The sequence below is a fragment of the Pipistrellus kuhlii genome, unplaced genomic scaffold (genome assembly GCF_014108245.1).
Source record: "Pipistrellus kuhlii isolate mPipKuh1 unplaced genomic scaffold, mPipKuh1.p scaffold_m20_p_2, whole genome shotgun sequence".
Taxonomy (NCBI): Eukaryota; Metazoa; Chordata; class Mammalia; order Chiroptera; family Vespertilionidae; genus Pipistrellus; species Pipistrellus kuhlii.
The window spans coordinates 154505706-154518646 of NW_023425515.1; the positions used below are offsets into that span (position 1 = coordinate 154505706).

The following is a 12941-nucleotide window of genomic DNA, read 5'->3' on the forward strand; positions in this document are numbered from 1 at the left end:
TCATTTAAAAAGTAATTTGATCACATACAAAGTCATAAAATATATTGCTAACCCTTCCAGTACTGCCACTTCCCGGCATCTCTCCTAAAGAAACAAGTGCATTGCTTGTTTAACACTGTGAGTTCCTCCAGGAGCTGGTTAGGTCACTAGGACACTGGGCCTGCCTGCACCACCCTCTGCACACTGCTCCAGTTCTGCGTGAAAAGCCACCAGATTGTCCTAGTTGGGCCTATCTGTGTCTCCTTTTTCCACTCAGAAATGAGCTATGCAGAACCACAAAGAACAACATTTCATGAAGTTTCTATCTAAAACTCTAGGCGGAAGTCACAGGTTATTGAATAGAGAAGACAATATCATTGTGTTGATAGATGATATAACATCATTCTTGGACTAAGGGTTTAATAAAAACATTTGGGCCGGTCAATTCCACCCTATCACTCATTCCTGTTATGCTATGTCAGTATCTCCAGCCCCTTTGTTCATTCTCCTGCTGGACTCAAAGTCCTACACTCTGGTTTCACCTTCATATATCACTCCAACCTACAACACCTGCCCAGCCAAACTCCCATCACTTTGTGGAACTTCTTTAGGTTGTAAAGAAACTACTCCATGCACTAACCTCTTCACTGAATGTTCTCCATACCTTCTCTGTTCTCTCAACAGCTGATGGTTCTTTGCCATGATACCACACTCAAGTGGTTAATGCTCATTCTCTCGCTCTCTGGGAAGTTGGCAAGAGGGGCCAATATTTTTCTAAACTCCCTTCCACCACTAAGCCATTACTCCCCTACCTTTGTTTTAAAAGCTACTCTCTACTCTGACACTTCTCCTTTTAATGCCACTCTACTAGCACCCCAACACTCTTAGAAAGTAGCGTTTCCCCTAATGACAGAAAAAAAAAAATCAAAGTTACTGGGTCTCTATATGAATTATGTTTAATCACCCCCCTTCCTAGAATTTACATATTTCTTCTCTGGATTGTTTCCAGAAAGACACAGACAGATACACACACATATTCTCTCTCATTCTCCCTCTATCATTTATATTTATCTATCTATCTATCTATCTATTTATCATCTACCTACCTCATGCATTCTTTTTTTTTAAATAGTTGGAGCCATACTCATTAGTTATATATATATATATATATATATATATATATATATATATATATATATAATTGATTTTTTACAGAGAGGAAGAGAGAGGGAAAGAGAGTTAGAAACATCGATGAGAGAGAATCATAGATCAGCTGCTCTTGCACACCCCCTACTGGGGATGTGCCCGCAACCAAGGTACATGCCCTTGACCGGAATTGAACCCAGGACCTTTCAGTCCGCAGGCCAACGCTCTATCCACTGAGCCAAACTGGTTTTGGCCTACCTCATGAATTCTATCTTCCTTTTTCATGATCAGGATTCTCAAAACACTGGTCTGTTCTTCCTATGTCCAGTTTCAGACCTTTTGTTCAATTCTCAATTCACCATGCACTCTAATAAAACTGTGCTTACCAAGGACCATATGGCCACGCCCCATGAAAACATTTCCATTTTATCTACTTGACCTCCCTGTAGCATGTGACCATAGTTTGTAATGATTTTTTTGTTAAAATTCTCTCTTCCCTTAATTTCTATGTCAACCTCTGGTACATCAATTTCCTTCTATCATTTGTTCATTCCACTTTCCTATTTTTTTCCTCCATTCATACCTTTAATATTGCTGCTTTGCAGGTCTCCAATTTTGACCCTATGCTCTTCTTATTACTTGAACTTCCCCTGAAATGCTACTCAAACCCAGGAGTTTCACTAATGCTTGCCTGATTTTGTCCCCAATTATCCATGTCAGGACAACTTCAACATTAATCCCAAGAATCATGGATTCAATTGACTCCACTTCACTTTGTTGTCCTATGAATACTTAAACCCTTGATATGTCTCCACTGAACTCATTATTTTCCCTTCTAACCTGTGTATGCTCCTATAATCTTTGTCAAAGAACTAATGGTTCCACTGTCTATTTGGTTCTCCATTCCAGGACCATGAGTCTTCATCAACTATTCCCTCTCACTTCCCACAGGTTATCAGAAACCAATTCCTATAGATTCTCTAACTCTTAAACCCATTCCCTCATTTGTCCGCATACACCTTGCTTGAATTGTTAAAAATAAACTATTAACTTCCCATTTTCTAAGCAAATACTTTATGTAATCCATTTTGCATGCAACTGAGAGAATACAGAATTGCATATAAGGCACAATTTTATGTATGTATGTATGTATGTATGTATGTACTTAGACAATTAGTATATTGTTTAATATAGTGGGTTTTACTCAAAATAAAATGTAAAATAAAATTTCTGTATTTTCCAAATGTGTCACCATAATCATGCCTGTTTCATTTTTATAGAAGAAAAAAAAGAACTATTTTATAATGTAAAAGAAAAGGAAATCATACTATGCATCAGTGGTGTATCTAGAAGACAACATTCCTGTGGGTGCTGAGGTCTTGGAAACAACTCGGGCCCTGGGGAGTTGGTATAAGGGCAGATCCTCTTGCTGCCTTCTTTGAGCCATAGTGGGCAGTTCAACAAGCAAGCCAGGACCTTGGACGTCATTCGGAATCATCATGCCTATAGAGTAAACCAAAAAATAGTGAACACAAAATGCTTTCATTCATCCTTCATTCATTCAACAAATAGTTAGGAGCATCTACTATGGGCAAGTCCCTTCTAGGAATACTTATTTGTATTAAACTAAATAAGTAAAATATTTAATAAGTCAGATGATGACAAGTACAATGATGAAAAATGAAGCCAGAGCCCTGGTTGGTGTGGTGCAGTTGGCTAGAGCATTATCCCATTCGTTGAAGGTTTGGTGGGTTTAATTCCTGATCAGGGCTAATACCCAGGTTGCAGGTTAAAATATGATGAATTATACATTATATGCCTCCCGTAAGCCTATATGTTTATAGTATATTTTGAAGGAAATTAGAAATAATTTCTAAGAGATATAGTCTTTTAGTTTTTCCTATAAGCATCAGCTAAACTCTCCATTTCTTCCTACTGAACAAATGTTCTGCTAAACTCACTATGACTTCTGCTTTTTAGCTTATCTAGAAACTTCAGGAAATAATTGGTTGATAATGCAACAGAAAATCTGACAAGGGGGTGGAAATAACTGTAACATGTAGGTGGCGTGAAAGAAAACCTCCTGTAAGCATTAACTTCCAGTTGCTTTCCCCTACCCCAAGCACCCTCTATCTCATCCACTAGGACCCATATTTCCGCAAGGCAGTCATATCTGTATTCCTGCCTCACTTTTCCAGCTCTGCTTATGCCTGCCTCCTCTCCACTGAAGAGGGACCAGGGGTAGGATCAAGATTCTGAGAGGGATGGCCTAACACCAAAGTCTTAAGAGCAGAAAACCAGCTCTATGTGCAGAGCTATTTCCCATCTAGCTTTGCTGGCAAAAGCAGCCTGATAAATTATCGCATTGGGTCTTCCAGGTTGCTGCTGCAGTTTGTTTAAAACTTTGCATTACTAGCTCCACACGAAGACTGCCCTTTGCCCTACACCTCCTCCATGGCCCCTTGGCGGTGCTCTGGCACACATTTTCTTTTCCTTTTTCAGGCACACATTTTCATCTCTCACAGTGCTTGACACAGTTTCACTTTACAAAGCTGTTCACCAAGCACTCACAGTACCTGAGAGCCCATAAAACAAATCCAGTCCTTCAGGGCCTGTGCAGTTGTTAGGTAATGGCCATATCAGGAGCACAAAGGTTAGAAAAACAGAGAACGTAAAAAATATATATTCTGGGTAAATGGAAGTTAATGCTTACAGGAGAGGAATGGGGAACATTTTAAAAGACTTATACTTAGTGGGGTACCAGAACAAAAATAGGCAACAAAATAAAGGCAGTAAGAATCCAAGTACTGAGGAGATTGGGTATTGTACAACTTAGCAACTGAAAAAAAGGGAAGTTCATTCTGTTGTTAAATAACCACATATAAGCGGCATGTCACATTCTCATTTGACAAATATTTCTTGAGCGCCTACTATAACGTAAACAGAGGTAAGCCTTGCCCCTTAGAGCTTAATCTACAGTATGAGACTGGCATGTAGTTGAGTGTGTATGCCTGACTCTTGGGTGCAATGACAGAAATTTATCCAGGGTTTACTGGAGGCACACTCCAGGTAGGAGCAAAGATTGGGAAAAAGAACTACCGTATTTTTCGGACCATAAGACGCACTTTTTTCCCCCCAGAAGTGGGGGGGAAAAGTCCCTGCGTCTTATGGTCCAAATATAGCCTACACATATACTTTAAAAAAAAAGTATTTTTACTTGCCCGGCTCTGTGTGGTCTCTGTGTGCTTGCCCGGCTCTAAAATGGTTCTAAATGCTGCTGTTTACTTTACAGGGTTGATTACATGTGTTTATGACTGTGATGTTGGGTTTTAATGCACATAAAATATTTTAGGACACTATTTGTTTCAGAATCTTTTTTTCTTCATTTCCCTTCTCTAAAAACTGGTGTGTCTTATGGTCCGGAGCGTCTTATGGTCCAAAAAATACGGTACTTTCTCTCGGAAATCTTGTAACACTAAATGTGTTAGATTTAAAATTTATCTTGTTATGCTTTATAGCATTAATTATACTAATTTGTAGGCTTGGTTTCATAGCCTATGAGGAGTATAACCTCTTGGAGGACACTTATTTTTGGATAAAGTAGAGAGTCAAGAATAGTCCTTTATACATAGGTCTCCAAAACCAATTTTCAAATTAATTGTTCTTAGATAAATCTAAAATGGTCTGTTACTTTAAAGCGGTCAGAGAGCTAGAGATTTGAAAGAGGCTTCAGAGAACACATAGCCTAACTCCATTTTACAGTTGAAGAAATAAAGAGGCTTGGAGAAGCCTTGTGGCCTGCCTGGTGACTCAGCAGGTTAACTGCTTACTCCTAAGGATCCTGGGACTGGAATAGTCTGCCATAGGCTGGGCATGGCTCTCGAGAGAAAATGAAATTGAGTAGAATTAACTCAATATGTATGCTGCTGTATTCACTCGGCATCAGTAATTTCTCAGCCTACCCATGATTAGCTTTAATCCAAATACTTGTGCCAGCCATGTGCAATTCTGGAGGTTCTCAAAAATTTCCCCCCCCCCCAAAAAAAATGTGGTTATGAATGATTTTCTAGTGAACACAGGTCCAAGACAGCTTTACTCTAAAAGCTATAATCTCTGAAAATAAATTATTTCCAGGGCCTTGCAAAGTATTTTATTAAGGCAGTGTAGTAGGTTGAATGGTGTATCCATGCTACAGGACTTATGAATGTGACCTTACTTGGGGGAAAGAAATAGTCTTTGCAGATATTAGTATCTTGAGATGAGACCATCTTGGATTACCAAAGTGAGACCTAAATCCTTATAAGAGACAAAGGAAGAGAAGACACTGGTAGGAAGAAAAGAAGGCTATGTGAAGACAGAGGCAGATAATGGAGTGATGCAACCACAAGCCAAAGAAGGCTGGAGCCACCTGTAGCTGGAAGAGGCGAAGAACCGATTCTTCCCTAGCACATTGAGAGGGAGCACAGCACCTTGATTTTGGACTTCTGGCCTCCATAACACGGAGAGAATTCATTTCTGTTCTTTTAAGCCACGAAATCTGTGACAATTTGTTACAATCGCCCTATGAAACTCATACAGGCAGCAGAAGGCCGTGGAACTAACTTTGGAGTCATCTACGGGAGGACTGGATCAGCCCATGAAGAGAATATCTCCTTTCCTATAGTTTTCCCAACTCCACTGCCTCTTCTTACAATAACCCACCCCATTTTTCTTGTCTGTTCCTTTCAATACTGATGTTATAAAGCATACATAGGTCCAAAGAGTAGAAATTTTGCCTCCCAAGCGACATTTGGCATGTCTAGAGACATTTTTATTTTGATCATGACTGGGGTGGGAGTACCATTGGCATCTAGGGTTAGAAGGCAGGGAAACTGGTAAAACATCCTTCAATGCACAGTTCAATCCTCTAACCAAAAATTATCTGGGCCACAATGGTACCAAGATTGTTATAAAGTATCAGTGGTAATCACATGGATATGGTCTATTATTTCATTTACTTAATAATTTGTGCTATATAGCTCTCCCAAGTATTTAATAATTGGAGAACTGTAGAAATGTGGTGGATTTTTATTAGAATATATACACACAATATCCTTGCCTGGCAGGTGTGCTCAGTGGTTGAGTGTCAATCTATGAAACAGGAGGTCATGGTTTGATTCCCAGTCATGTTGCGGGCTTGATCCCCCAATGTGGGGTATATAGGAGGGAGCCAATCAATGATTCTCTCTCATCATTCATGTTTCTATTTCTCTCTCCCTCTCTGAAATCAACATAAATATATTTAAGCAAAAACAAAACAAAAAATAGTATACTTAAAGAATTTTGGTGAAAAATTTCCCATATTTTCCCCTAGTCATGATCAGTTATAGATCATTTAATCTCAGATATTCAAAGTTACCCCTGTTGACTCACAGGGAATTGATCATTGTTATTATCTCACAGATGCCTTCAATCTTTACCATGAAGAATTCCATTCTTTCTCTTTCTCAAAAAAATTACATTTACATAAAAGTGTTACATAATTTTCTGTAATTCTTTCCTTGTCCTTATAGCATATTACCATACACATAAGAATTTCTCACAGAGAAAAATTTTTCCTATAAGCTGAGTCATAACAGGTGAAGGACAGCATGAATCCTGAACAATGGCTCTATAAATCCCAGTGCTACAAAGGAATTTAACAGTTTAAACTAAGGATCCTAATATTATAACATTTGATATTTCAGTGTTGGATGAAAAAAATATTTGTTAAAGTCAAGTTTTCGAAATTATGTAAGAATCAATACTGGGCCGAAACTGGTTTGGCTTAGTGGTAGAGCGTCGGTCTGTGGACTGAAAGGTCCCAGGTTCGATTCCGGTCAAGGGCATGTACATTGGTTGTGGGCACATTCCTGGTAGGGGGTGTGCAAGAGGCAGCTGGTCAATGTTTCTCTCTCATCGACGTTTCTAGCTCTCTATCTCTCTCCCTTCCTCTCTGTCAAAAAATTAATAAAATATATATTTTTAAAAAATCAATACTGGGGTGGAAACAGGGAGAAGCATGATACTTTCAGGATTCTTTAATGGGAACTAAGTTATTAATGCACCAAAATTGACTGTAATATATGACTATAAAAATGTTTCATAAATGTTTAAATATGTCTCTCTTTATTAATATTTAACAACCCCATTCAGTGAGCTAACAGTATCACTTAATAGCATCAAAGGTTTTAATATATATCAGTAGAGACTTATTTCAGATTCAGCCTCAGGTATTAGCTTTAGTTTTAATTCATCCTGATAATAAAAAGCAAAATGAGGCAGAGAAAATGCAGCCCTCTCAGAAAACAAAATCTGAAAACTCTAAGTTAAAATATGAACAACAGTTTTCCTTCTAGGTATGTGGAAGCAGATTAATAAGCTGATTTAAATTTGAAAAGCCATAATGAATAAAATGCGAGCGTAAATTTTATCACACACAAAAATAAAATGGAAAGATTGCAAAATAATGTAATTTCTGTTCAGGAGAAACAAAAACCACAAACCTAACTCCAGGCTGCTTTTTGTTAACGAATTAAGATTTTCCAGATCATCGAATCTGCCTTGTTGACTGTTTCCTTCAGTAGAAGATATGGAGGGATGGGAATTGATGCCAAAATTTTCTTTCATCTCGAGAGGAAGGAAAACAGAAATGCATTAGTACTTTATGATAAAATGTGGAACGCTATAATGTTGTTTAAACAGACAATAATGATAGTGGAAAATTGGCCCTGAAAACAGGCCTTCTCAAGTAACGGTTTATACTGTAGCAAGCAATAATGAACACTGGTAACTTAATATTTGCAAGAGTACAAGCTATAAAACCCCTCCCCCCTTTTTTTTTCTAAATACTGGATTTTTTTAAACAACAAATTTGTTTCTCAAAACATTAATAAGTGGATTTAAATAAACATAATCTAAGGTAAGAGGAATAAAAAATCCAGCCAGTTAATCAAGGTCAATGGTTGACACACTACCTTCTGATCACACTGGACCACCACATAAATAACTGATTCCCAAATCCCCGGTGAATTTCCAGAGCTCTAAGCCTTGGCTACATCCTCCCTAGCACTCTTATCTGCATGGAGAACACTCAATGTCCCAAACTTAAAACCAAAGGTAAGCACAGTCAATAACTTATCACACTCTCCTCTTTGGCCTCCTTTTTTTCACAAATCTTTTATAGTTTTCCAAAGTTACAATCTTTCAGGACGTACAATTTTTACTGAAGTATTTTATTATGATATTTTAAACAAACTTTTTATGAGCATAAAGTTAAACAACAACATTGAGGCCACCACTGTCAATGGCAACAGACCAGGTGATTCTGTGTGTCACCTATTCCCTCATCTAGGTATTATTCACATAATATCAAAACATCTGTCCTCTGGTAGACTGCCTAGAGTCCTCTATTATGAGGCATCCTCTGTGGTTCCATAAATACATCTAGTCCAGGGCTTTGCATGGCGGAAGGACCCTCAAGCATCGGCAGAAGGGAAAAAGGGAGGAGAGGTCTAAGGAAGGCAAAGGGAAAACCCAGTCCTAGCTGCCCTTATATTGGGTCGGCAACTAAGTAATTGCGGGTTCCACACATATATGGCTTCAGTTGAATTTTTAGGTTTGCAGACGTAGTACAAATGTAAAACACATTTTGTTATTTGATAGTTGGCTATTCAGCTGTTAATCAGTAAAAAAAGTTTTTTGATCTGTTTTGTAGTTTTCGTTTGGCGTTCGTTGAAAAATGGAAAATCAAAAGGAACATTTTCGTCATATTTTGCTTTTTTATTTCCGCAAAGGGAAAAACGCATCGCAAGCTCATAAAAAGTTATGTGCTGTTTATGGTGACGAAGCCTTAAAAGAATAGCAGTGTCAAAATTGGTTTGCCAAATTTCGTTCTGGTGATTTTTCACTCAAAGATGAAAAACGCTCTGGTCGTCCAGTTGAAGTTGATGGCACCCTAATCAAAGCAATAATCAATTTGGACTGTCACAGTACAACACGTGAGATTGCAGAGAAGCTTCATGTATCACATACATGCATTGAAAATCACTTAAAACAACTTGGCTATGTTCAAAAACTCGATACATGGGTTCCTCACGAACTGAAAGAATCACAGTTAACGCAATGTATTCGCAGCTGCGATTTGCTAAAGAAACGTAATGAAAATGATCCATTTTTAAAACGACTGATAACTGGCAATGAAAAATGGGTTGTTTACAACAATATCAAGCGGAAAAGATCGTGGAGCAGGCCAGGTGAACCAACTCAAACAACATCAAAAGCTGATATTCATCAAAAGAAGGTTTTGTTATCAGTTTGGTGGGATTACAAAGGAATTGTCTACTTTGAACTCTTACCACCCAACCGAACGATCAATTCTGATGTCTACATTGAACAACTAACGAAATTAAACAATGCAGTTGAAGAAAAGCGGCCCGAATTGACAAATCGAAAAGGTGTTGTATTCCATCATGACAATGCAAGGCCACACACATTTTTGGTCACTCGGCAAAAATTAATGGAGCTTGGTTGGGATGTTTTGCCACATCCACCATATAGTCCTGACCTTGCACCATCTGATTACTTTTTGTTTCGATCTTTACAAAACTCCTTGAATGGTAAAAATTTCAATAATGATGATGATGTCAAATCGTACCTGATTCAGTTTTTTGCTAATAAAAACCAGAAGTTTTTTGAACATGGGATTATGATGCTGCCTGAAAGATGGCAAAAGGTCATTGATCAAAATGGGCAATACATTACAGAATAAAGTTATTTAGTTCCATGAAAAAATTGTCTTTGATTTTTTTAAAAAAATCCGCAATTACTTAGCTGCCGACCCAATAAAAGAGCAGATGAAAACACACTTTGCAAATCACTGCAGGAAAGCTGCTAACCTCAGGGGTGGGGGGTGAGGGGGGGTGCCATACTGTATCTGAATGAATATACTGATGCATACCCCTGTACAATACCTTTCTTTCCATTTGCCTGGAATTTAATTGGGGACTGGAAAAAAAAATATATCCCTAATAAATGATCCCAATTGGTGACCAGTTTACTCTAATTTTATAAAAGGCAAAGTTTATTGGTGGTTTAATAGCAAGGACAAACCTATTAAAATATAATGCTTTCCTGCCCAGTTGTACATGGGCAGTATCACAAATGTAAAGATGAATTCCTAGAGTTTGGTGACTATTTAGTATCATATATGTTACAGAGAAAGTGTGGTTAAGTTAGTTATAAACAACAATATATCTTGAATTAATTAGCCTTGATTTGCCTGGACTAAAACACAATGTGAGAAACATAGAATGGTATTTCCCTGAGGGAATTAAAAAAAAAAAATCAAATGGCAAGAGACTTGAAATGAGAAATTAGGAGAAAAACATCACTAAAAAGGCAAAGCAAAAGAACAAAACAAAACAAACAAAAAACACTATAAAGCAAAGCAACAGGAGCTTATTGACTGCAACTGAAAGTTGTGTGATGCAGAAAAGATGAGCTTTTAGAGTAACATCTTGGAAAAATGATTAATTATGAAACAGTTCATTAAATTTTGTTTTTTGAAAGTTTCATGACTTAGAGACTGGGATAGGAAGGGGAGGAGACAGGGAAGGCGGGATGATCTGTGCTAAAACATGCCTTACCACGTTTTCAGTGCTGTAGCCATACTGCTGTGTGTCCGGGGAATATACGCTCATCATGGGCCTTGCTTCTTGAGGGTCAGCCAGTTCACTGTCAGAGAACCACTGTGCACCAAAGTGAAGTTCCTTCATGGGCGGAACAGGCGCAGCCTCTTGAATGTGTGAGGAGGGATACAACTCCACAGACGGAAAGCAATCTTGATAGAGCTCATATTCTTCATCAACAAGCATTTCTCTTTCTTCACCCATCTCCTGCAATCCAGGAGTCAGAAATTCATGCATTTCCCAGGCCTCCTTGCTATTGTCTATCTCATTTTGTTGGGACTGGAAAGATCTTCCCAAATTTAGAAGTGGCTCATCCACAAGTTCTTCTTTAAAATAAGGTTCATCTCTAAATTCCTGGGGGGGGGGGGAAAGTTGCAAAAAACATTAACACCCTCTTAAAGCTGGAAGAGTAACCCCTGCTGTAGCTGCAGGGACGCTGTTACATGCCAACACATGGCTAACATGAACTGCTCTCCATTACACACCAGGAGAAATACAAGCTCACTGCCACACAACCTTCCACCCAGGAAAGGGACAAAGAATAAATCAGAGGCCGAAATCTGTCCTTGGCAAGGTGAATGGCTATTCTAAAAGGTTCATTATACATTAACCACCTGAAAACGCTCCGTCAGAAATAGCCATTTTGTTAAACTGCTACACTGAAAATTTAACTCATGAATCTCATATAAAAAATAGTACATAAATACAAAAACACTTCATATTAATACTTACAAAAGCAAAGACTTAAAAAATCAGGATTTTCAAGCTTACGTAACTCAAAAGAAATCACGGCTATTTGGAAAAAAAAATAAACATTCCATGTAAACTAAAGATAAGAGGAGTATGTTTCACTGCTTTGAATATGACTCTGATAATATTCCATAAACAGAAATATTTTTTCATCAGCTTTGAAAATATATGACAACAAGGAATAAATACAGTATGCTTTTAAATTAATTTATAGTTCACTAATTAGAAGAACAAGTACATACAACTAAAGCTACATAGCCATAGATGTGCAGGGACATTGCTGAGTTTTGGTAATGCTATTGAGCAGTTGAGCCTTTGATTTAATTCTTAGTGATGTCAAGGTGCTGATCACAATGATGCCCATTTCTTACTAAGGGATCAATGACAGGTCCTATTTTAAGTATTACTAAGCATAAGTTCCTGGAAATGAATCTATTCTTTCCCATTACTTCCTCACTTGCAACTAAATAGCACTGTGGTGAAACTTTTAAATTAATGCAGTAAAGCAAATACTACAACCTACTTTTTTTTTAAAGTTGTGTGTAGAAGGTATATTTAGACATGGCATGTGTTTATGAAATTTTAAACAAAAAAGTCTACACTAAAAAATATAATGGATTATCTGTCAGCTTGAGACATTGTCAACAAATTATGTAAAGAATATCAAAGGACAGCTATTACCAAGTAAAGCAAAACCATACTCTAGCTGCAAAGAGCAAAATAAGCACAGTTCATTTAAAAAAGAAAAAAGAAAGGAAAAAAAAAGGGAAAAGCGCTAAAATAAACTTTCTAAAATTGAAGCAAAAATTAGAGTTGAACTAAACTTTCTTTAGAAAGTATTAAGAAGTTCTTTTGTATAGCCGTTTTCTACATCATTATAAATGCAGGTCTATTTTCAAAATTATGTCCTGCCCTCAAAATGTTAAGAAATCTATATTAATAAAAGGGTAGTATGATAATTAGACTGGATGTCTTCCGCAAGTCCTTCTGGACGTCCTTCCTGATGAAGCCAGGGCTGGAGGGAAGCCAGCCGAATCCCAGGTGCCTGCCAGCAGCGGGAGGAGGGAAGCCTGGGTCCCAGGTGCCGGTGCCCGCAGCCGGGGGAAGGCAGGCCTACTCTGGCATGAATTTTCGTGCATCGGGCCTCTAGTATTAGTATAAAAGAAAGTGTGCTTGTTCTTTGAAAATGCCTTAAGCTGGCCTATGTCATTTATGGAGGCAATGTGAAACAAGAGGGAAAAGATTTCAGTTTAAAAAACAATAATAAAGATAGAGAGGGGATTATTTGAACTCTATATATTTAGCTAAGGGAGTGGTAACAAGCATTGTCTTCTTTGTAGCAACTTTAGCTCACAGCAA

At 37.8% G+C, this 12941-nt stretch overlaps 1 protein-coding gene across 9 annotated transcripts in view; it reads right to left on the reverse strand.

Annotated features, from left to right (window-relative positions):
- The window catches only part of PATJ (PATJ crumbs cell polarity complex component), a 304720-nt gene that overhangs the window by 188392 nt on the left and 103387 nt on the right, over positions 1 to 12941 (reverse strand). For all 9 annotated transcript variants that reach the window (XR_006742178.1, XM_036447829.2, XM_036447830.2 and 6 more), the window contains 3 exons: positions 10791 to 11186; positions 7650 to 7773; positions 2454 to 2628 (listed from right to left, as the gene is read on the reverse strand). Coding sequence is in view for 8 of the 9 variants with exons in the window: in XM_036447829.2 (XP_036303722.1) it covers positions 2454 to 2628; positions 7650 to 7773; positions 10791 to 11186 (695 nt within the window). In the remaining variant the exon portion in view is untranslated. The remainder of the gene's footprint in view (positions 1 to 2453; positions 2629 to 7649; positions 7774 to 10790; positions 11187 to 12941) is intronic.